The 25,941-nt window shown below is 47.9% G+C and overlaps 2 protein-coding genes across 3 annotated transcripts in view; one reads left to right on the forward strand and one right to left on the reverse strand.

Annotated features, from left to right (window-relative positions):
• Positions 1-25,941, reverse strand: part of DCP1B (decapping mRNA 1B) — a 43,023-nt gene that overhangs the window by 3,419 nt on the left and 13,663 nt on the right. The window contains exons 4-7 of the mRNA XM_055394305.2: positions 13,061-13,127; positions 10,721-10,856; positions 3,198-3,326; positions 892-1,659 (exon numbers count right to left, since the gene is read on the reverse strand). Of these exons, the coding sequence (XP_055250280.2) occupies positions 892-1,659; positions 3,198-3,326; positions 10,721-10,856; positions 13,061-13,127 (1,100 nt within the window). The remainder of the gene's footprint in view (positions 1-891; positions 1,660-3,197; positions 3,327-10,720; positions 10,857-13,060; positions 13,128-25,941) is intronic.
• Positions 16,710-25,941, forward strand: part of CACNA1C (calcium voltage-gated channel subunit alpha1 C) — a 461,815-nt gene continuing 452,583 nt past the window's right edge. For both annotated transcript variants that reach the window (XM_088837459.1, XM_088837460.1), the window contains exon 1: positions 16,710-17,395. In XM_088837459.1, coding sequence (XP_088693585.1) covers positions 17,260-17,395 — 136 coding nt within the window. In that variant the 5' untranslated portion in view covers positions 16,710-17,259. The remainder of the gene's footprint in view (positions 17,396-25,941) is intronic.

Consider the following 25,941-nt stretch of genomic DNA (forward strand, 5'->3'; position numbering starts at 1 on the left):
GGAGCACTTTGACCCACAGTCTGACAAACATGAAGACGGGGCTCCACGCCTGCAGCCTTGGTTCCTAAAAGTGAATGATTCTGGGGCCCTGCTGTAAGCCGCTTGCCGAAACAGGACAGAAGGACCAACAAGGACACAGAATACATAGGAAGAACTTCCTAAACTTGAACCCCGAGGCGCTGTCAATGAATCTGTACCAATCCAAACGGACAAAAGTCCCTCAGATCTCCAGATGCTGCCCGTGCATGGGCAGTGACGAAATGGACAAGCTTTCAGCTTTGTCACTGTCCCGAGTTAGTAGTGACCGCAGAGAACCAGCTTTCCCGGAGGACAGAGCACTTCTAAGAAGGATGTTTCCTTTCTGGCAGTCAGTGTGCACGTCGCAGGTGGGGCAGGGAGCGGCTTCTGCCTTCTCCTGACCCGCATTAAGCTACACCTGCAGAGAAGAGCAGGGAGGCTGTGCCTTCTAGGGTTGGTGACCCGCTTTTCTGCTGACCTCGAGAGCCCACGGGCTGCGGCATCCACAGGGACAGGGCGCCCAGCTCACCTCCACGCAGCAGGTGCAGAGGGGCCTGGCCCGCAGCCACTGCCTGAAAGCACGTACCGGATCGTGAATACACAACAGTTTACTGTGGGCGACATAACCAGCGGGGACCAAAGGTCTGACACCCTGGAACAACTTCAGACCCTAAGTTTCCAACCACAATGACCTGGGGTTTTCTTGTATCCATGTCACACGTGGAAACAAGACCACTCTAGGATTGAAGTGTGTTGGAAAGGAGGGCTCCCAGACCGCTGGGCAGAGAGCAGACCCCTTCCTGGCAGGAGGTGGAGGTGGACGTGGTGTCCTGCATGGACCTGCCCAGTGCTCCCTGGCAGGAGGACACTTACCTGAAGGAGAGGAGCCGGCCGCTCAGTGCTGGGGGGCGGGTCCCTCCAGGGCTCCAGGGTGTTCCGCACTCGGGTGCTTGGGGTGGCCGCGGGGAACTTGGCCGCCAGGGCTGGGCGGCCAGGCGCTGGCAGCTGCTGTTCCTGCTGTACCGCCTGGAGCCTCCGCAGCAGCTCCCGTGGGGAGACCTCGCCTGGCCCCACTGGCTGATGGCCGGGGCCGGGGCCGGGGGGTGCTGGTCTGGGGAGGGCCCGGGGCCCTGGAGTCTGGGGCGGGAGGGCACTGCTGAGATGGGTGGGCTGGGCTGGGGCCGCGGGGGTGGTGGCCGAGCTGGCAGGTGCTGGCATCCCGGGCTCACACTTGTTCTCGGCTCCAGGGATGCTCTGCATCTGGAGGGAGTTCTGAGTCCCAGGGGCTGTGAGTGCGCAGCTGCGGGGAGACCCTGTCCGGGCGGACCCAGCGCAGGCCACCCTGAGGGCGTCTGTGCAGGGACGGCTCTCGGGCAGCTCCGCCAGCGGCTGTAGGTCCATGCTCCTAACCATGAGCTTTTGAATGGCAGGGCAGAGCTGCTTGTCGACAGGGGGAGAGGGTCTCCGGGGCTCCTCATAGGATAGGGATCGGACGACCCCCTGCCGCATTGGGAGCTTCTCTGACTGCTGCTGCTGCAGGGGGAGGGTCTGGGGAGGCCCTGTAGCCTCCTGACACTGGGCTTTGTCCTGCTTCCCGAAGAGCGCCGTCAAGGACAGGTGCTGGGGTTCCGGATCTGAGGTCTGGAACAAACATACATGTTTGAGAGCGTGTCCATGTGTGATCTGGTTATGTGCGATGGGGGAATGAAACCTAACTTATCCACCCCCCAATGACTTCTATTTACAAGGGGTTGATTAGAGGATAGAAAAGCCTAATGATCATAAGCTTTACACATCTGGGACTGCCTTTCTAACATCAAATTTTGTCCCAGGCTTCTCCCTCCCATCCCAAGACAGCTGTCATATTTCAGTATCTGTTGAATTTTTTTTTTTTTGGGCCGAGCCACATGTGGGATCCAGTTCCCTAAGCAGGGATGGAACTCGGGCCCCTTGCAAGTGGAGGCCTGGAGCCCTGGGCCAGCGTGGAAGTCCCTCACTGTCTGCTGACTGATGAGCAGTCAGGAGACGCTGGCTGGGCCTGGGGACGACCGTGTGCAAAATCACAGACACCGACAGACGGAGGACCATCTCCTCAACAGGAAGTAACCCCCCGCAAAGGACTGGAAGACACCGAGCAAACGCAGAAACACAAGGGTTCAGCATTCCTGATAGCTTTCCACAGAATGATAGAAATTAAGGGCTGGAGAGTTGTAAGTCATCACTCTAACTTGATCCGAACACACAGCAGTGGCTCGAGCAGCCCGTCAGAGGCATAAATGCCTCCGTGGCTGGTGACAGGCCTTCTTCCTTCCTGCCTGTGCCCTGGTGCCTCTTAAGGCTGCTGCTCCCTGTGGGTGGGCTGGGAGAACACGAGTGTATCCTAAAGTCACATATTCCAGTTTCTCTCGTAAACAATTTCCACGAAAAGCAAACTTAAAATAAAAACTAAAAATAATTAGAAAAGACATTTAAAAAAAAATTCAATGCAAGACTTGCATGAGCCAGTCTTTATGTCTTTTGGCTCCATGTTCATCTTTAAAGTTGGTTTAAACCAACAATTCCCTTATAAAAATTTTTTTGATGAGGAATAACCATAGGTACTGGTTATGCCCACACTCAGTGAGGAACTTGCAGATTAGCCATTTTGCTAATGCTGGGGTATTCTGAAAAATATATATACTCATACAAAAACTGATGTCATGTTTCATGTTTGTATCTTACATGCAAATACAGTGATGGGTCATGGGGTCTAAAGGGGGACCTGACACCAGTCCTTAGACCAGGAGTCCCACCCACACAGGGCACATGGCTGGGCCCAAGGGGAGGGCTGCGTCTCTTGTCAGTGGCCGACCTCAGAAGGATATGGCCCAACAGGTAATAGTCTCGTTGGCTCCGACGTGGTATTAGGCTGCTGTCTTTTTGGAACACGTTAACCTCTAAGGAGTCAAGTTCACAGGGACGAGCACAGAGTAAGGGAAATGCCAGACGTAAAAACGGCAATCCTTTGTAGGAAGAGCAACTTATACATAATGACAAATCTCCACTCTGAAATCTCTCCTTCCTGGATCAACTCTAGGGCACCTCCACAGCACAGCCCCTCACCCCCTCGCCCCTGACCAGCCTCAGGGAAAAGTCCCGGAGGAATCAGGGGGACAGGTTGGAGAGCAAGGGCCACGCACCTGGCCGGGCCGAGCGCCCCGCTGCTGCCGGCTCCCACTGGGTTTCACCGGAATTGGCTTGATGAGGTTGGGGTTGTCGTGGATGGCGGACGAGCTGCTGATCTGTTTGGGCTCGGAGCAGGTTTTACACTGAAATGGAAAGAAGAACCTCATTTTTGGTGTAAAAGAAACTTTAATCTCTCAAGAAGAGCGCACCTTCAAGCTCTTTATCGTATCTGTGTGCTCAGTTGCTAAGTCGTGTCTGGCTCTTGGCGACACCACAGACGGTAGCCTGCCAGGCTCCTCTGTTCATGGAATTTTCCAGGCAAGAATCCTGGAGTGGGTAACCATTTACTATTCCAGGGGATCTTCCCGACCCAGGGGTCAAACCCGAGGGCTCTTACATCTCCTGCATTGGCAGGTGGGTACTCTACCACGAGTGCCACCTGGGAAGCCCAAGCTATGCTTGAGTCTGAACCAAATTCAGACTGTGTGTCTCAGTGGCACAATTCAGCAGTACTCCATTGGCCTGCAGGATCCAGAGGCCCCGAGACACCCGGAGGGGTGACAGTCTGCGGGTCTGCCTAAAGAAGCAGCAGCTTTAACAAAGTCTGGCTCTCACGTGGTAATCAGCAGTACAAAGGCTCCCCCGGCAACTCGTCCGGGTGGGGGTGGGGGAGGGCTCCGAGCCCAGTTGGCAGCTGACTTAAGACTGCAGAGCTGCACCCTCAGAGCGACTGACCCTCTTTGGTCTATAAACCAACGGGCAAAGCTGACTCAAACCACTGATTTAAAAATTACTAACATCATCCTTATTTAATGAGTGATTGTTGCACAAACAGAATAATTCAAATCTGAGTGTTCTGAACTGCTCACTACAAATTAGAATTTCAGAGAAAGAGACGAGAGACAAGCCTCGTCATTTCGGATCCCAAGTCATCACCGCCCATTAATCTAATCAACCATGCAATTGCTCACACACTGGGATTCATGGCAGGGAGGGAATGGCAGTGTTGTCTGAAACAGCAAATAAAACTGTAAAGCGTGGTCTTCTGCAAGGTGGGCTTTGTGGCATCATTCGTTTCAAAGGCACAGTTGTGCCCTTGGGCCAGGACACGCTTCTCTGTCCCCAGCGTGGAGTGGCCATGAATACAACCTTCCCCTCCCCCAACCCCCCGGACCCTGAGCGTTCCCATAAGCTTCACGGATGCTGGCTGCATTTTCTATCCAAGGATGTCGGGGCTGGGGCTGATCACCACTGTGCTTGCTTCAGTTTGGAAAGTTCACTGCACAAAGGACTTTTTTCAGCCAAGAATTCTGTCCACCATTTGCATATTTGGCACTAGTATTAAATGTCACATGGAATCACTTTCTGAGTCATAAAAAGTTATTTCTAATTCTCAGGTGAGTTATGGCCACAGGACCACTGGCCTGGCTTCCGAGATGTGGATCAGCAACATGAGACCAGAGTGTGGTCCCCGATAGTCACTGACAGAGTGCTGGCGCGAAAAGGCTTGGCAGCCCGCTGGCTGTGCAGAAGACACTGGAGCTCGGCTCACTGCTGCGAGTGCTCCCGTCTGCACCCAGGGTCCCTGGGTTGCCAACTGCTTTACTCTGCACACGCCGAGGTGGGCCGTGGACAGCACCCCCCAGGGGAAGCGGCCAGCAGCTGCTTCCTGAGTCACCACCACAGGCCACCTACCAATGAAGCTTCACTTTCATATAAAAAGTGATCAGAACAAGACACCACTGACTTCCACGGCTTGCAGCTCATTATCCAGTGGTTGAAGCTTCTACACCTCTCCCTACCCAAAGCTTCTATGCCTTTCCCTACTAGGAAAAACACACAGAATTGGCAAAAGTGTATAACGGATTCTTTGCAGAGAACCCGAGGCCTTAACAGCTACATCACATGAGCCTGTTTATCACACAGACACGAGTATCCACGAGGCAGGGAAGCCTGGAGAAAAATATACTTGAAGTGCTAAAGGCAGACATTGTTGGGTGGTAGGGTTATGGGTAATTTCATTTTCTTTCTTCTACTTTTAAATCTTCTCAGTTCAGTTGTTCAGTCGTGTCTGACTCTTTGTGACCCCATGGTCTGTAGCACACCAGGCTTCCCTGTCCTTCACCAACTCCCAGAGCTTGCTCAAATTAATGTACATCGAGTCGGTGATGCCATCCAACCATCTCATCCTCTGTCGTCCCCTTCTCCTCCTGACTTTCATCTTTCCCAGCATCAGGGTCTTTTCCAGTGAGTCAGTTCTTCGCATCAGGTGGCCAGAGTACTAGAGTTTCAGCTTCAGCATCAGTCCTTCCAATGAATATTCAGGACTGATTTCCTTTAAGATGGACTGGTTGGATCTCCTTGCAGTCCAAGAGACTTTCAAGAGTCTTCTCCAACACCACAGTTCAAAAGCGTCAATTCTTTGGCACTCATCTTTCTTTGTAGTCCAACTCTCATATCTATACATGACTACTGGAAAAACCATAGCTTTGACTAGATGGACCTTTGTTGGCAAAATGTCTCTGCTTTTTAATATGCTGTCTAGGTTGGTCATAGCTTTTCTTCCAAGGAGCAAGCGTCTTTTAATTTAATGGCTGCAGTCACCATCTGCAGTGATTTTGGAGGCCAAGAAAATAAAGTCTCTCACTGTTTGCATTGTTTCCCCATCTATTTCCCATGAAGTGATGGGACTGGATGCCATGATCTTAGTTTTCTGAATGTTGAGCTTGAAGCCAACTTTTTCACTCTCCTCTTTCACTTTCATCAAGAGGCTCTTTAGTTCTTCTTTGCTTTCTGCCATAAGGGTGGTATCATCTGCATATCTGAGGTTATTGATATTTCTCTCAGCAATCTTGATTCCAGCTTGTGCTTCCTCCAGCCCAGCGTTTCTCATGATGTACTCTGCATGTAAGTTAAACAAGCAGGGTGACAATATACAGCCTTGACGTACTCCCTTCCCGACTTGGAACCAGTCTGCTATTCTATGTCCAGTTCTATCTGTTGCTTCTTGACCTGCATATAGATTTCTCAGGAGGCAGGTCAGATGATCTGGTGTTCCCATCTCTTTAAGAATTTTCCACAGTTTGTTGTGATCCCCAAAATCAAAGGCTTTGGCGTAGTCAATAAAGCAGAAGTAGATTTTTTTTTGGAATTCTCTTGCTTTTTCCAATGATCCAGCAGATGCTGGCAACTTGATTTCTGGTTCCTCTGCCTTTTCTAAATCCAGCTTGAACATCTGGAAGTTCACGGTTCATGTATTGCTGAAGCCTGGCTTGGAGAATTTTGAGCATTACTTTGCTAGTGTGTGAGATGAGTGCAATTGTGTGGTGGTTTGAACATTTTTTGGCATTCCATTTCTTTGGGATTGGAATGAAAACTGACCTTTCCCAGTCCCGTGACCACTGCTGAGTTTTCCAAATTTGCTGGCATTTTGAGTGCAGCACTTTCACAGTATCATCTTTTATGATTTGAAATAGCTCAACTGGAATTCCATTACCTCCACTAGCTTGGTTTGCAGTGATGCTTCCTAAGGCCCACTTCACTTTGCACTCCAGGATGTCTGGCTCTAGGTGAGTGATCACACCATCGTGATTATCTGGATCATGAAGATCTTTTTTGTATAGTTCTTCTGTGTATTCTTGCCACCTCTTCTTAACATCGTCTGCTTCTTTTAGGTCCATACCATTTCTGTCCCTTATTGAGCCCATCTTTGCATGAAATGTTCCCTCGGTATCTCTAATTTTCTTGTAGAGATTGCTAGTCTTTCTCATTCTATTATTTTCCTCTATTGCTTTGCACTGATCACTGAGGAAGGCTTTCTTATCTCTCCTTGCTATTCTTTGGAACTCTGCATTCAAATGGGTATATATTTCCTTTTCTCCTTTGCCTTTAGCTTCTCTTCTTTTCTCAGCTATTTGTAAGACTTCCTCAGGAAACCATTTTGCCTTTTTCCATTTCTTTTTCTTGGGTCTTGCTCACTGCCTCTTGTACAATGTCACAAACCTCCATCCATAGTTCTTCAGGCACACTGTCTATCAGATCTAATCTCTTGAATCTATTTGTCTCTTCCACTGTATAATTGTAAGGGATTTGATTTAGGTCATACCTGAATGGTCTAGTGGATTTCCCTACTTTCTTCAATTTAAATCTGAATTTGGCAATGAGTTCATGATCTGAGCCACTTTCAGCTTCTGGTCTTGTTTTTGCTGACTGTATAGAGCTTCTCCATCTTTGGCTGCAAAGAATATAATCAATCTGATTTCGGTATTGACCATCTGGTGATGTCCATGTGTAGAGTTTTCTCTTGTGTTGTTGAAAGAGGGTGTTTGTTATGACCAATGCATTCTCTCGGCAAAACTCTGTTAGCCTTTGACCTGCTTCGTTTTGTGCTCCAAGGCCAGATTTGCCTGTTACTCCAGGTATCTCTTGACTTCCTGCTTTTGCATTCCAATCCCCTATAATGAAAAGGACATCTTTGGGGGATGTTAGTTCTAGAAGGTCTTATAGGTCTTCATAGAACCATTCAACTTCAGCTTCTTAAGTATTACTGGTCGGGGCAAGACTTGGGTTGCTGTGACCTTGAATGGTTTGCCTTGGAAACAAACAGAGATCATTCTGTTGTTTTTGAGATTGCATCCAAGAACTGCATTTCGGACTCTTTTGTTGACTATGATGGCTACTGCATTTCTTATAAGGGATTCTTGCCCACAGGAGTAGATATAATGGTCATCTGAGTTAAATTCACCCATTCTGGTCCATTTTAGTTTGCTGATTTCTAAAATGTCGACGTTTACTCTTGCCATCTTCTGCTTGACCACTTCCAATTTGCCTTGATTCATGGACCTAACATTCCAGGTTCCTATGCAATATTGCTCTTTATAGCATCAGACCTTGCTTCCATCACCAGTCACATCCACAGCTGGGTACTGTTTTTGCTTTGGCTCCATCCCGTCATTCTTTCTGGAGCTATTTCTCCACAGATCTCCCTTTTCCACTAAATCTTCTCATTGAACATCAAAAGACAATACTTTCTTTAATTTCAGAGCAAAGTCAGAACTATATCCAGAGGACAAATCTTCCTTCTTGCCTTAAACCACAGAACAGTCTTAAATACAGAACAGTCCACCGATTAGTTTATTCTTCTTATTGCAGTATAGTTGACCTGCAAAATCGTATCAGCTTTAGGTGTTCAGAAAAGTGGTTCAGTTATATATATGCACACATATTCTTCAAAACAGGCCACTTCTGAAGACTCGGCATGTAGCCCCACAGCCCTTGACGCCGCCCGGCCCGGCCACTCCCCCCACCTCACCTGCCCCCCAACCAAGTCTAATGGAGGAGGAAGCTCAAGGTCACGGTACTGCTACTTCACAGCAGATTCATAGGCGTTCGCTTCTTCAGGGAGAAAATATAAAATATTGTCCAAAACAAGTTTTTCAAATTACTCTGCCTCTTGAGAAACCTGTATGCAGGTCAGGAAGCAACAGTTAGAACTGGACATGGAACAACAGACTGGTTCCAAATAGGAAAAGGAGTACGTCAAGGTTGTATATTGTCACCCTGCTTATTTAACTTATATGCAGAGTACATCATGAGGAACGCTAGGCTGAAAGAAGCACAAGCTGGAATCAAGATTGCCGGGAGAAATATCAATAACCTCAGATATGCAGATGACACCACCCTTATGGCAGAAAGTGAAAAGGAACTCAAAAGCCTCTTGATGAAAGTGAAAGAGGAGAGTGAAAAGGTTGGCTTGAAGCTCAACATTCAGAAAACTAAGATCATGGCATCCAGTCCCATCACTTCATGGGAAATAGATGGGGAAACAGTGGAAGCAGTGTCAGACTTTATTTTTTGGGGCTCCAAAATCACTGCAGATGCTGATTGCAGGCATGAAATTAAAAGACGCTTACTCCTTGGAAGGAAAGTTATGACCAACCTAGATAGCATATTAAAAAGCAGAGACATTACTTTGCCAACCAAGGTCCGTCTAGTCAAGGCTATGGTTTTTCCCGTGGTCATGTATGGATGTGAGAGTTGGACTGTGAAGAAAGCTGAGCGCCAAAGAATTTATGCTTTTGAACTGTGGTGTTAGAGAAGACTCTTGAGAGTCCCTTGGACTGCAAGAAGATCCAACCAGTCCATTCTAGAGGAGATCAATCCTGGGTGTTCATTGGAAGGACTGATGCTAAAGCTGAAACTCCAATACTTTGGCCACCTCATGCGACGAGTTGACTCACTGGAAAAGACACTGATGCTGGGAAGGATTGGGGGTGGGAGGAGACAGGGATGACAGAGAATGAGATGGCTGGATGGCATCACCGACTCGATGGGCATGAGTTTGAGTGAACTCTGGGAGTTGGTGATAGACAGGGAGGCCTGGTGTGCTGTGATTCATGGGGTCACAAAGAGTTGGACACGACTGAGCGACTGAACTATTAACTTCATGTAAAAAATCATTTGTAGTGTTTCCAGGCTTCGCTTTATCAATATCATCTTCCTCCAGCTCAAAGTATTTCCTCTCTCACTTTCCGGGATCATCACACATTTAAGAGGTTTGGAGTTGCAGAGGCCTCAGCGGTCAGTTGGTGTAAGACTCAATCAGAGCTGTGCTGTTCTCCTGGGCTGTGCCCGACATCCAGCACTCTGTCCTCCTGAAGACTTGTGGTCACTGGAGATCCACACTCTCATAGCAAGACTCCCGAGGAAAGGCAGTGTTTCCATGCCCACCATCCCGTACTCAGGCCCGGGCCACTCTGATGCCCACGCTCTGTGTATTGGAAGAGTGGGTGACACAGACGTGAGCAGACTTGCCCCACCTGGGGGCTCTTGGTGCAGGTATCCCCGGTGGGTGGGTCAGAAGCCACATGAGGGACCGAGAACACGTGAAGTGAGCCTTCAAAGATGTCCCCTGCTGATGGAAGAGTAGAGGAGGAGTGGGCTCCCCCAGGGGCGGCGAGGCTGGATCGCCCTGGTCACACGGTGGGTGCCCCACCGGGGCCCAGGTGTCACATGCTGGACAGTGAGAAGGCGAGAAGGATATGGAGCACGGACAGTGTGACTGTGCAGGCGCTTCTGGACGCTACCTGGCTGGCGAGGGCAGGAGGAAGAGCGTCTTCTGTTGCTTATCTCTCAGCTGAGCAGTGAACACTGTGCACATGATGTGTTTTGTTGCTGTTTTCCAGTTGCTAAGTCACATTCAACTCTTTGCGATCCTATAGACCATAGCCCACCATGGGATTCTCCAGAGAAGAACACTAGAGTGGGTTCCATTTCCTCTTCGGGGGATCTTCTCGACCCAGGGATTGAACCTGTATCTCTTGCATTGGCAGGTGGATTCTTTACCATGGAGCCACCAGGGAAACCCTTGGGGCTGCATTTTAATCCACTTAAAAGCAAACAGTTTTCAGTCTACTAAAAGTCAAAGATGGTATTACTCATAGACTTCTGTTTGGCGGAAGGAAGGGGACCAAGTCTGCCTCACCAGCAGGTCCCCACCTGGAATCTGAGTCTGTGTCACCGTGGGGACGGGACTCACCTTCGTGTACTCGTCTCTGGCCTTGGTCAGCATCCGCAAGATGTCGGCCTCCTTGCCCTCTCCTGAGCCGAGGCTCTCGGGCGAGGCCCCGGCTCCCGCTCCGTGGTGGGCTTTCAGCTGTTCATACTGAGTGAGGCTAGAAAAACAGAGGAGATCCATACCAGACAAGACAGCTCAACACAACCAGCCAGTTCTCACTCAGTTGTTTCCATCTTGTTACCATCGTATTAGGAAAAAGACCGCTGGAACTGACGGGAGAACCATGGGAGTCGAGGCCCCAAGTTCACCGAGCATAGGCCTGCATCTACCGGGGCGTGGTCCCCACCCTGCCCGGTGTCCATGGCAGCTGTCACCCAGCCAGGGCAGGGTTGAGGGCTGGGATGGAGGGAGGCCAGGTGGCCCCGAAAGGCTGAAAGTATTCACTATCGGGTCCTTCTCAGAAGAAGTCTGTGACTCCTCATTGTGAGCATTAGGAGGGAGCCCTGAACTGCTGAGGAACCCAATTCAGGGTTCTCAACCTGGAGACTAGGTTGGCAACCCGGCAGATCCAGTCTCCCCCTTCTTCCAAAGTGCCTGGGAGTCGAAGCACAGCTGAGCCCAGCCCCTGTGTCCCGGGTGGTTTAGAAGCACAGCCAAGGTCCCACCCCAGAAGAGGGGGTGTGAAAACACAGCACTGGGAAATGCCTTCTGTTCTCCTGAAAACCTTGCAGAGGGGAGGCCAGACCGTTTCCCTGCTGGCAGGGGGGCACGTCTCCCTCCCGTGGGAGGGCTCTGACCGTGGCTCACGCTTCCCCATCGCTGCCATGAAGTTTGTGGGGAAAGAAAGCTGCGGGTTCGCTGAGGCTCAGCTCTGAGGATGGGCGGGGAGTCCACATGCATCGTGCTTGGCTAATTGCTTGACACCAAGCAGGTCCTGCCCCAGCTGCTGAGGAATCGCCACAGAACCCGAGTGTCTTCACACGGCCTCCCGGCTGGGGGACACAGTGCCTTTTAATCTATATGAAGCCCTGCTATTATTATCCACTGCAGTTTACAATCACAGGAATGTTCTAGGAACTAGCTGTTACGGTGGTAAATACCAGTTTGAACACACTTAATCACCATCTGCAGCCTGAGCTGCTTACCTAAAATTAGCTCTCACCAGCTCGGCTTTTCAGAAATCAGTCTTATCTATAAAAAAGTGCTCCCCACAGCCCATATTTTAGGGCCACTTTTTAGCCATACGTCAACAAGAATCAGCCAAAGGTTTGCACATGGCCTCTCCCTCTGGAGCTTCCCTCCCATCCCCCACCCCTGGGTTGTCACAGAGCCCTGGGTTGAGCTCCCGGAGCCATATAGCCAATTCCCACTGAATATCTGTCTTACAGATGGTAATGTATATGTTTCCCTGCTACTTCGGCCATTTCATTGACCTAGGATTTAAAACTGACAAATGGTTGGTTCTCTTGCAGATGGAGCTGCTCGCTTAAGCCTGTGTGGGAGGCAGCTGGATTCCATGTACGGCTGAGCCCAGTCCCGGCCCAGGGTCATGGCATGCAGGAAGCTCACTCGCTCCCAAGGTCTGAACCAGCCACAGGAATGCAGGGAAATAACTCCCTTCCCGTGAGCAGCCCTGGTGCTCAAGAACCTCAGAGGGTTGACAGATCCCCAGGGGGACAGTGTGCTGACCTGGGCTTCCTTTCAGGTCATCAGGGGAGCAACAGCGGGACCAGAAGACAGTCATGTAAGTACCCCCCAGTCTCATGCTGACTGGCACCAGTCAACACGGCCTTGAAAGATTAATAGAAAAGAGACTAGGAACACAAGAGAGAGAGAGTCCATCTGCTGATACGAAACTAGTATTAGCTCAGATATTTCCAAAGATACTGAAAACAAAGACTCAGCAAAGCCCTTGAAGAGTTACACGGGAAGGAGGTTCAAGACCCACAAGCAGATGGAGGGGAGTCCTTGGGACAGGAGGGCATGGGGACCCCAGAGGAGGTGGGACAGCCTTTCAGAAAGACTCTGAATGTTCTCCTCACTGAGATATACCAATAGCTTTTCAGAGGAAAAAGCTGCTAATTTACAAACGAGGATGGTATTAAGGAAATCTGCCACCCAGAAAAACTGATATTACAGATCACATACACAGAAAAAAAAAAGAGGGGGACTATTCTACATAATAAATCTCACCAAGTGGAAGTGTGAGACATTGTCACTTACGCTTATTTTTCATCTGGTGAGTAATGGTGAAGGTGTTCCTAAGCGTGGTGAAGGAGCTGCTGTCAGAGAAGGGCTCTGTTTACCCCGTGGTGCAGTCCCACACACTCAGAAACATAGGACACATCCCACAGCACTTACTTCTTCATAAGCTCTGCGATTCTTTGGCACTCTTCCTTGTCATAAAACCAAATTCCATAGATGGACACTGCAAGGAACACAGAGGACCAGTGAACGAGCGTCTTCAAGAAGGGGAAACAAATCCCCTTTCCACCATGAGGGGAGTACATACTCATAGAAAAAGTGAACTAGTCGCTGGAGTCGAAGCTTGAAAACCTTGAGCTGGGGCTCTTTAAGCCCAAAGAGAAGGTACATGCACAAGTGCATGCACAGACACACTGAAGTGTCCTGTCCTCACAAATGCAGCACCTGGACACAACAGGCACGTGGCGATGCTTAGACGGATGAGCAGACTGCAGACGCGCCCCAACTCTCTAACCTCCAGCTCGGCAGTGTCGCTGCCTCACACGCCTTCACACACTCACACACTCACGATCACACAGAACTCTCACGCACACAGACACGTTCACACACACCACACACACACATTCTTACATACACATGCTCACACAGAACTCTCACGCACACAAACAGACACGTTCACACACACACACACTCACACACATTCTTACATACACATGCTCACACAGAACTCTCACGCACACATACAGACACGTTCACACACACACACACTCACACACACGCTCACATACACACACACACTCACACACACGATCACACAGAACTCTCACGCACACATTCACACACACTCACACACATTCTCACATACACACGATCACACAGAACTCTCACGCACACATACAGACACGTTCACACACACACACACACACACGCTCACATACACACACACACTCACACACACGATCACACAGAACTCTCACGCACACATACAGACACGTTCACACACACACACACTCACACACACGCTCACATACACACACACACTCACACACACGATCACACAGAACTCTCATGCACACATAGACACGTTCACACACACTCTCACACACACACACTCACACACACACGATCACACAGAACTCTCACTCACACATACAGACACGTTCACACACACTCTCACACACACACACTCACATACACACACACACTCACACACACGATCACACAGAACTCTCACTCACACATACAGACACGTTCACACACACTCTCTCACACACACTCACATACACACGATCACACAGAACTCTCACTCACACATACAGACACGTTCACACACACTCACACACACACACTCACACACACACGATCACACAGAACTCTCACTCACACATACAGACACGTTCACACACACACTCACACACACACGATCACACAGAACTCTCACGCACACATACAGACACGTTCACACACACTCTCACACACACACTCACATACACACGATCACACAGAACTCTCACGCACACACACAGACACGTTCACACACACTCTCACACACACACACTCACATACACACGATCACACAGAACTCTCATGCACACATACAGACACGTTCACACACACTCTCTCACACACACTCACATACACACGATCACACAGAACTCTCACTCACACATACAGACACGTTCACACACACTCACACACACACACTCACACACACACGATCACACAGAACTCTCACTCACACATACAGACACGTTCACACACACTCTCACACACACACTCACACACACACGATCACACAGAACTCTCATGCACACATAGACACGTTCACACACACTCACACATTCACCACACACACACATTCTCACATACACACGCTCACAGAGAACTCTCACACACACAAACACACACGCTCCATCTTCTATAACTATTGGACACCTGACACACACATTAGGCCTGGAAGCTTCTCTCCCTTCTCCTTTTTCCCAGGAAGGTGTTATTAACTGAAAGATTGGTTTTGGAGGCCTTAAGCGAGTATACAGTGCTGGGAAAATAAAATTCAGTAATGAATCTGCAACTCCAAAGTGTCTGCACAGAATATTTACAACTTTTGAAAGACTAGATACAACCATGACTTAATGATTTAGTGATGAAAGAACAATGTGGCATAATACCGTTCCTATTGATTCAGTTAATTTTCAAGTAAGTCGTATATATTAGTGTGTACGATCTATGTCATTCTTATAGCAAAGGCTAAACAGGTCCAAAGGCTCCCCAGGTGGCTCAGCAGTAAAACATCCACTTGCCAGTGCAGGAGACGTGGGAGACTCGGGTTCAGTCCCTGGGTGGGGAAGATCTCCTGGAGGAGGAAATGGCAACCCACTCCAGTATTCTTGCCTGGAGAATCCCAAGGACAGAGGAGCCTGGCAGGCTACAGTCCATGGGGTTTCAAAAGAGTTGGACACTAGTTAGCGACTAAACAACAACACAAACAGGTCAAAAATAAGTTTATAAAGATCTAGTTGAGGATCTGGTAATATTAATCACATCAATAAAACATTAACTACACACACATTTAAAAAATCTTCACTGAAAACAGCTGCTAAGTTATGACAGGGCAATGAGAGCCAACAAAATATACTTTTAAGATAAAATACTTTTCTTAAACTTCCAAAATATTTAATTATATGGGTATTATTTGGTCATTAAAACACTTGTGATATTTTAATCACTGCCCCCATCCCACCCTGACTCACCTACCAGTGGCCCTGTGGGTCTTTCTGTTTCTTGTCAGTAATGATTCAGATATCAAAAGGTGCTGTTAAGCAGATGTCTTTAAAAGGACTCTATAAATCTGACCCCTATAAATGGGGGTAATTTTTGTGGTCCATGCACCAGGAATCTATCTTATCTATGAGTGCAGGGGCGGGGCAAGTGGAAAAAAAAAAAAACCCAGCTATCTCTTGATCGGACCACTGCGCGTTCTTTGAAACACAAACACATACTGCTCTCTGATACATGGACACTCTGGGAAAAAAAAAGAGTCTGAGTTTTGAAGCCTAGGCACCGAGAGCCTTAGTAGCCAAAAGAAAGTCTTTGATCCCAAGACCACTAAGCAAGACTCTCAGGACTTGACTCCGGGCTCTTCCCGGCCCATGGACACCGATCCCTGGTGCTAGCTGCCCCCACAGATTCCCACAGGCCGACCCACTGCCCTGTGCTTCCCTGAGCGAAAGTGGATGGGACCACGGACACTAAGATCACAGTGACTGAGAAACCTGGAGGCGTTGTGTGTTTTGGAGGCTTCAGTCCTCGTTACAAACCCAGGGTCCTGCTCTGTTCTCTGGTTACAGTAAAAACTTCCTCTCCGTGGAGATGGAATTTTCCAGAACTACCAAAGGAGGAAAGTGGTAGCAGCAGAGAAAAACACGTCATTGAGGAAGTGGAAGCTCAGTATCTGGGAAAGAGCAGCCATTTACAGGAGAACATGAAGGCAGAAATGTATCGGTTGCCATTCTGGGGGGATGTTACACACTTGTGACACTTGACATAAGGAACCAGGTTCTTGTAAGGATCGGATGCCAAGCAAACTATAGACAAATGGAAAAGCGGCCTATGTTATTACTACGAGAAACCCGAAGTGCAGACGGAGGGGAAGATATCCGTGGGAATATCTTTCAGACGTTGATGGGGGAAGGGAGAGGGGGCTGGGCCTAAAGTGATGGAGGGACACCGTGGAGGTTTCCTGAGGACCCGACTGACTGTTTATCACTAAAGCAGCATGGCTTTAAGATTAGAACGGGGTCATACTGAAACAACTCTTCATCCCGGTTAATGTGCCATTTGAATGCACAACTTAAAACAGTCGAGGAGGAAAAACAGATTTACCAAGTCCTCGCTCCCGAGAGAGAGCATGAGATAACACACAGAACTGGGCCTGACTTTCTTCTCCTTAAAATAGTTTCCCAGCCTGGGCCACATTCCACGGGAGCCCCCGCCTCTCGGGCGCGCGTTCCCAGCTGGGCAGGCCTATCGCTGTCCTGCGTCCCAGCGGCTGGTGGTGACCCACGCAAACCAGAGCCTGTCACCGGCCAGGAGGTGCCGAGCTGACGGGCTGATAGATCCATCACATCTCGCTTCCCTTCTTTCCGGGCGGCCGCAGGGCGAGGCCAGCCTGGGATGGGCAGTGGGCACCACAGGGAGGAAAGAAGACAGGCTGAACAGGACCGAGGGAGAAGGTGTGCTCCTGGCATTCCCAGACTTGGGAGTGGTTGCTGCAGCCTAGCTCGAGACTGGGACACGGGGTGCTGAGCGGTCAGTGGGAGATGCTGTGAGCGCTCCGGGGCCCCAGACCCGCCATGCTGCGAGCCTTCTTCCCCCACTCCACGCCCGGGTACCAGCCGCTGCCCCGCCGCCCCGCCGACACCCAGGAGGGCTCCAGGGGTACACTGGTGCACGAGGCTCAGCTCAGCTGTTCCTATATCTCTCCTGGAGGTAAGAGACCCCAAGGTGGGGGGAGGACTAGGAAGATCCTGGTGATATTCACTCTAAACCAGTTAATGACGCCCAGGATGGGCCTTCCCATGCCATGAACACATTTTGGGTGCAGTCTTCTTCCTGTTGATGAATGCAGGCCTGTAACAGCACAGCTTTGAAATTCTGCTTAAAAACTGCCTTGGCTTGGTTTATGTCATGCTTTGGGGATTCTTGGTTGAAAAGAGCAATGTTTGAGGCAGCAGGCAAGGTACCACCGCTGGGACCTATCTATTAAAATGCCATCTATTTACGCCTTTTACTTTCCTTCTAATTCTGCAAGAAAGATGAGCAAAGCAGAATTTCTGTATTAGATTTCACGTCTGAATATTGAGGGTACAGCAGACATGAGAGAGAGCAAGCTGATGGTATTTGATGGTGTTTTCTTCTTTTTACATTTCTCCAGCAGAAAGTCTAAAATTGATATTTGAAGAGGCTGGTTGAAAGGGCCACAGAGGGAAAAGCAGATGTCCTTGAGCGCACCTGCATTAGGGGACCTCTGATCCTCATTAGCATGGTGCGTGAGGTTATTCTGCAACCTCCCTGGGATTATCTCGTCTAGTTTGTTTTAACAAATATTACTATAAATCTCTTCTTTGAAGACATTCGTCATTTGTTCCATATTTGGTCTCAAAAATCTTTCAACTCCAAATCATGAAGGGGGATTGCGATCTTTTAGCAATATTCATGCTAATGTGCGCAACTTTAAAATACAAGCCATATTTCCATATGGTTACTGAATAGGTAAAATGGAACTGCGACTGTGACGTCTGTGCAGGCAGGATAGGATGTCTGATGTGGTACTGCTCCCGCCCTTCCCACCCCGCTGTCATTTCCTGTCAAAGTAATCTAATTTCTCTCAAAAGGATAGGACAGTAGGCAGGAAAGAAGGCATTTAAGTCCTCTCTTTGCACTGGGAAAAGCCATGGAAACCAGGGAGTGTAAATTACACAAACCTCTTCTGGGCACTTAAGGATAAGCCAAAAATCTTAAAATTCCTTCAAACCCCACTCCCTTCAGTAAGTCCTTCTCAAATGAGTGGAATAACAATCCCGGTGGAAGGACCAAGAACATCTAATCATATACTTGGTGTAAACACTTGTTGTTGAGGCTTTGCTCGAATACAGAATTGCTTGATTTCTTGTCCTGATATTCCCTTTATAGTTTTTGTAGCTCGACCTCAAGGATGGTGACTGATTACTGGCGTTTGTTCCTAAGCGTGCCTGTGCATGTACATGCACACATACACAGCTCCTGTCCTTCCGAAAGACCACAGGATAGTTAAACAATCAGAAAGTGAGGGTCATAAGCCATCAGAGCTGGAGGTGGGCGCAGGTGGGCAGTTCAAGCACCTGACACACTGGGGTGGAGGGTGGTCTCCTGTGGCCACAGTCCTGTTCCCCGGTTCAATCTGTTTGTGTAAAATATGCCCCTCCTCTGGCTTTACAAACAAAATACATAAAGTATAAAAACAATGTTTACGTTTGAATGACTTGGAGACTTTGTGATAAGAGATGGGAATTCATCTTGTTTAAAGTAAGGACCTAAGGGAGGGTGGAGGGAGGAAGGAGAAGGGGGTGCAGGAGGCGGGGTGTCTAAGGGCAGGGGTTGCGAGGGGGGCTCCGTATCCACAGCTGGGCAATGGGCTGCATGGCTGCTTTGTGCTGACTGGCCCTTCCGCCCCATTCGGACTCTGCACTGAAGATGCCTTCCATCCACATGCTCTTTAATGCCAAAAAGTCACATTCTTTCATTTATCCTCTGCCTCAGCTCCACTGACCAAACTCGGACAGAACCTTCACTGGCCCCGAGAGTCCACATGGCACTGTTATCTTTGGCCCCTGGTCTGGTTCTTTTCACGTGATGTGGTTTTACTGCACCTCACAAATCAGGGGTCCCATGACCTCCAAACACTGGAGGTTTCCAGTGGATGAGAAGCAGCTTGTACTTTGTGAGTGACTGAAACACGCACATTTGGGGAAAAACAGGGGAAAGCCTAGACAAGTGCTGTGGAGTGAAGACAACCTTTTTCTTTCTCAGTAACTTCCTTACAAAGTGAAGGCCATAAACAATGACAAAGAATCAGCCTCTCGACTAAACCAGCACACTAATGTAGATCAAATTATATGGATCTCCCAACTGTAAATGAGAATTCACTGTCTTCAGAGGAAAAGACAGGTTAACCTTCTAAAGGTTTCATTTCTAACAAATGCATGTTATATGTCATTAGACCTTCCAAATCTCCACAGAAGTCTTTATGCTCCCCAAACAGGGAATCTGAGGTCTGTCTCTGCCCTCAGGTTCATGAACGGTCACATGGAATCTTTTCAATTATATACTAACTTCCTAATTTTATTTATTTGAGGAGAAAGTTGCTTTAGTCTGGGAGATTTAACAGAGTAAATAAACACTTACAAAAATAAGAAGCAGAAATAGTCACGGGTGATAATAAATATAAATAGGAACAACTTTTTCTGTTTTGTTGGCCATTTAAATTTATAGGTTAATTCTGCCCATAAACTGGCTGGTTAACCCCCAATCTCCCAGAAGATAGGCGTGGGATCCCCGATGTGCCTTCCCTCCCGACGCCTTGTCCTTCAAGACTCCTCTAGACTCCCGCTTCTTTGCTCCTATAGTTTTTCGTAGATCCTTGGACTAAACAAAAAAAAAGCCCATGTCATAAGTGTTTACTGCTCCCCCCACTGCATCACGAGCAGTGTGGTGTATCCAACAGATGTTTGTTGAGTTAAACTGAAATCCAAGATGTTAGATCTTGAACCATCTTCACGACAGGTGCCTCCATCCTGGCTTACATGTTGTAGTCTGGACAAGGCAGGTCCTCCCCATGACCGACCACACCTTCCCTGGGGCTCACAGCATAGGGCTCTCCTCCACCAACCCTCTCATGCTCCCGCCCTCACTCTGAGTTTATTTTACATCAAACACCTGATCATCTTTGATCATCTTCAGCATAACTTAGGCTGATGGGCTTTTGCCATCAGCTCCCTGTGGCTGAAAATTCTCACAGCCCAGCACTGCGTGGGCACCAATGTTCTCATTTCCTGTGTATTTATTATTACAACAAGGCTACCATACACCAGTCCCCAGGTGGACTATCTGTCAGGCACCAGCAACTCAGAGCTCAAATAAAGCAATTAATCTGCAGGTTTACAAGTATTTCTTTTGGTGTACAAGCAACAGTGCTTTGGTGTGGCAGAAAACAGCACATTCTGGTCGAATCTGATGGTAGTATTCTGAAGTTTACATAGATAAGCACCTACATTATCTTAAAACTGTCAATTCTTCCCAAAACACACTGAAACTGTGTTATCCAGAGTGAATCTCGATATAGCAAAATAAATCTTGTCTCACAGAATTATAGTTTGTGGGAAATATATGTTTAAGGCAAACATAAAACAGAGTTTTTTTTTACAGGTCAGAAACTTTGTTTTGATGAAAAACAGACTTCCTCATGTTGAAATCAGATTACTGAATTAAGTGTTTACTAGCGATAGGAATAGCTTTGCTAAAATACACTAACCATAAAAATATATAATCAATGAAAAATTTCTAAGATTTCACACAGCAGTGGTTTAGTAATGGGGCCTCATGCTAGTTTGTGACTGAGGGAAAATAAGCTGGAGGTTCTGTATGTCTTTCGTTTCGACCTTAATCTATAATTATGGAAATAGCAGACCCCACTTAACCCAGAGCCCTTTCGGTTATAAGCAGTCAAATTATGGTTTGGTTCCTTGTTAAATTAGAGTCCTATGGTTGACATAGAGGATAATCTAACACCAGTTCTTACCTAAAATTTCCTTTGTTCAAAACACATAAGAACATGAAAAAATTGTAATTCTTTCCTTCTGTGGGTTAAAAATAGCATCCCAATAGCTTCAAATTGATTATCTGAGACTACTTTCTAAGTGATTTTTGGACAAGAATAGACACAAACACTCAATGCAGCCGTCCTGAGCGACTGCCACGTGCAAAGCACTGTGTTAGGGAAACTAAAAGACGCTTTGCTCGTTAAGCATTTCAGAAAATGTTTCGGAATCCAGCTTCTCTCTGCCGAGATTCAGACTTCGAGCATGTTAGTCTGGGCTTTCAAAAACAACTTATAAAATACAGTCATTGTCGAGCCACAAGAGCAGCGCGTAAATCCAAACAGCACTGCTACACAGATGTTTCTCGGTAAAGTCGAGGATGTTAAGTCTCTGTGGTTCAGATAAAATAAAAGTGACCTCTCTTCTTAAAAATATTTATTTATTTCTTTGGCCGTGCTGGGTTCTTGGTTGTGGCATGAAGGATCCTGCAGTTGCGGCATGTGGGCTCCAGCTCCCTGAGCAGGGGCCCCTGCGCTGGGAGCCTGGGGTCTTAGCCACTGGGCCACCAGGGAAATCTCCCCAGAGCGACCTCTCTCTGACTCTCCTCTCCCATCGTGTCTGTGCGTCGCTTACACAGTGGTGTCCCACGGTCTTCCTCGTCTACGCACGGCAGATCATCAAGTTCCGAGAAGAGCGTTTTTCCCGGAACTCCGTGTGAGGTCCTGTCTGCAGTGAGTCCCCTGGTCCCAAAGGGTGAGGAGTGAAGGCCGCGTGGACGGGCTGGCCAGGCGAGAGGAGCACTGAGGACCCGCACAGAGCGTGTAACCCAGGGAGCTGTCGGGTATCACAAGGCAACAGCAGAGACACGAGAACCCACAGTGAGGCTCTGCTGTCCGTGAGGCTTTGCAGGGCGGGCCAGTTCTTGAGCTAAACAGTCTCCTTCAGAGCTTAGACCTGTTCATGTGCTGAACACCGGCCACAGAACAAAAAAGCAACTCTTGGGTTTAAGGCTGGAGTGATGAGTGTCATCACTCAGTTCCCCATAGACGTGCGACCCTTAATCACGTATGAAAACACATTAGCTCCTGAGCCATGGTTTGTAGGAAAGAGCTCAGTTTTTCAGTTAGAACGGCAGAGGAGGCTACAATGAGTAAGATTTGTTGATCACAGTGTAAATTTAAAATTGTTTCTTTTTAAGAAACACAGGGTGGGGGTGGGGGCGGGTGGCGGGTAGAGTGTCCCTAAAGGCTGCCCCGGCCACTGCACTCATGAATAGCAATGAGCCCACTGATGGCACAGGGCACCTCTTCTGACCGGCATGAAAGGTCAAACTCCCTGTACCCATCCCTCCCCGCCAACGTGGTCTGAACGAGTTGAAGGATCTTCGTCTCCCTGCCCAGGTCCTGACGAGAACAACATTCAGTTGTCATCCCTGCAAACACTAAGATTCTGTCTAGTAAAAGCATCAAGTGTTTGAGTCTTCATTGCTGGGTGGGCTTTTCCCTAGTTGCAGCAAGCAGGCACTACTCTCCAGTTGAGGTGTGTGGGCGTCTCACTGCGGTGGCTCCAGGGCGCACGGGATTCAGTACTTGCAGCACTCGGGCTCAGGGGTTTCGGCTCGCGGGCTCTACAGCGCAGGCTCAGTAGTGGTGCTGCTGCACGGGCTTAGTTGCTCTATGGCCTGTGGGATCTCCCTGGACCAGGGATCGAACCTGTGTCCCCTGCACTGGCGGGTGGATTCTTGTCCACTGTGCCACTGGGGAGGTCCCGTACAATCACTTTGAAGGGATTTCTGGACTCTAAACAACTTCAGCGGTTCAATACTCAATCCCTGAAGTTTGTATGGGAGGTGGTGTGTACATGTGCAGACAGGTGCTTTTGGAGGTGGGTGGGCACAAACACAGCCCCCCAGAACAAGGCCTGGCCCGTAGCAGGAAAATAGCCAATATTTGAGCATGTGGGGGAGGCAGGCAGGCAGGAAGCCCATCAGATTCTCAAAGGGCTCTGTAACCCCCAAGAGGTTAGAAAGTGCTATCCGAGGCTATGGACATACCAGTAAGGATCTCAGAATGGAAAAATAAACTCGCCATTATCTGTGGGCAGATAACACAGCTTTCATTTCCCTAGTAATAAATTTACACAGGGCTCACTTTTAACCTTTCAAATTGCTTTTGTAGTAACTGCCTGAACTGATTCCAAGGTTAAGACAACAGACGATAAAGCCTCAAGGTCTTAGAATCTGCTGGATTCGGAGAGCTTTCGCTCCTCCCAGCGGCCTGAGGCCAAGGAGAGGCTGATGGCACCGGGAACCCCCGGCATCTTCCGCCACCTGCCCAGGTTCAAGCGCTGTGACCTGAGCTCAAGGCGGGATCTTTGTGTCAATCTCCATCATGAAGTCATAAAGAGGGAGGAATTTGGGAAAGCGGGGCCACTCTATGGTTATTTCTCGATCACCCCGAGCAGAACATCATTAAACTAGACAGAAACATCAGACCTCTGTAGGTGTGTAATGACTCGGATTAATATACAAGTATCTGGGAGTTACTTTAAGTACATTATACCTATCTACTTATTCAGATCTGGTCATTTGCCGTGTTTATTTGGTACCAAAGAATACAAATAAAATATAAGATCAGGTCTCTGCACAAGGAGCCTGTAATTTATGACTCAGGCCAATGCTTTCGGCATAGCCCAGGTGGTCAACAACTAGTTCATTCATGGTGACCTGGCACAGAAAATCAATGTCTCACAAGAGGCTGCTTCCAAATTCTGACCTATCTGTGCAAATGTGACCTTCTCACTGCTATTCTCCTCTTACAAATAAAATTACTACAAGGATTTGTGGAGAAGTCTTTTGGGACTGTACATGTTTAGTTAGAACAGAAGAAGGTAACGTGTATGGCAGTCATGGTTGACCTGTACAGACAGGTAAGCTGAATCAGTCTGGCAAGGAGTTTAGGTTTATCAGTTTTACTTTTTTCAAAGAACCAGTTCTAGGTTTTGCTGATTTTCTCTCCTGTTTTTCGGTGTTTTTTTTCATTGATTTCTATTCTTTTTTTCCCTTCCTTCTGCTTGCTTTGGGCTTAATTTGCTCTTTTTTTCTAGTTTCTTAAGGTGGAACCTGAATTATCCATTGGAGACTTTCCTTCTTTCCTAATAGAAGTATCTGACACTAAATTTCCCTATCACCCCAATTTCACTCGCATTTGACATGTCTTTTCATCTTTATTCAGCTTGTTTTCTAATTTTCTTCCCTCTGTGACACATGAGTTATTTAGATGTGTGTTGTCTAATTTGAAAACTTTTGCGGGTATTCCAGGTATCTGTTACTGGTTTCTAGTTCAGTTCTGCTGTGGTCAGAGGGCATACTCTGTATGGTTCCTATTTCTTTAAAAATCTTTAGGCTTGCTTTATGCCCCATGATAAAGCTGACCTTGGGTGCTGACCCATGAGCACCTCAGAAGAGGCTGTCTTCTGCTGTGGTTGGTGGAATGTCCGATAAACGTCAATTACCTCAAGTGAGTTGATAGTGTTATTCAAGTCTCCTACAGAGGTGCTGCTGCTATTTGTTCTGCCAGTCACAGAAAGTGGAGCTCAAGTCTCCAAGCACAATTGAGGGTTTTAACTTCTTTCAGTTCTATCGCTTGTCACTTTGAGTATCTTGAAGTTCTGTCGTCAGGTGCACACAGTAATGATGGTTAAGTATTTCGGGTGAATTGATCCTTTCATGATTATGCAATTTATCTCTTTACCCCTGGTAATTTTCTTTGTTCTGATGTCTATTTTGATATTAATACAGCATCTCCGGCTTTTGTCAAGTTTTTAAAAAATCTATTTTAAAAAATGTAAGTATAGTTGTTTTATAATATTGTGCTCATTTCAGGTATACAAATGATGTCAGTTTAGTCGCTCAGTCGTGTCCGACTCTTTGCAACCCCATGAATCACAGCACACCAGGTCTCCCTGTCTATCACCAACTCCCGGAGTTCACTCAAACTCATGTCCATCGAGTCGGTGATGCCATCCAGCCATCTCTGTCGTTCCCTTCTCCTCCTGCCCCCAATTCTTCCCAGCATCAGAGTCTTTTCCAGTGAGTCAACTCGTCGCATGAGGTGGCCAAAGTATTGGAGTTTTAGCTTTAACATCAGTCCTTCCAATGAACACCCAGGATTGATTTCCTTTAGAATGGACTGGTTGGATCTCCTTGCACTCCAAGGGACTCTCAAGAGTCTTTTCCAGCACCACAGTTCAAAAGCATCAATTCTTCGGCGATCAGCTTTCTTCACAGTCCAACTCTCACACCCATACATGACCACTGGAAAGACTATAGCCTTGACTAGACGGACCTTTGTTGGCAAAGTAATGTCTCTGCTTTTTAATACACTATCCAGTTTGGTCATAACCTTCCTTCCAAGGAGTAAGCGTCTTTTAATTTCATGGCTGCAATCAGCATCCGCAGTGATTTAGCCATACATATATTCTTTTTTCAGATTCATTCCCCGTATAGGTTATTACAAAGTATTGAGTAGAGCTCCCTGTGGTATACCGTTGGTCCCTGTTGCTTTCCTTGTACACAGTAGTGTGTATATGTTATCCCAAGTGGCTTTCTTTTAATTAGCATTTCCATGGTTTGTCTCCCCTGTCTTTTGCTCTGTTGGTACCTCCTCTCTTGCCTTCTTA

This window comes from Moschus berezovskii, chromosome 6, assembly GCF_049115385.1.
Source record: "Moschus berezovskii isolate FMDL1 chromosome 6, NW_MosBer_1.0, whole genome shotgun sequence".
In the NCBI taxonomy this organism is placed as follows: Eukaryota; Metazoa; Chordata; class Mammalia; order Artiodactyla; family Moschidae; genus Moschus; species Moschus berezovskii.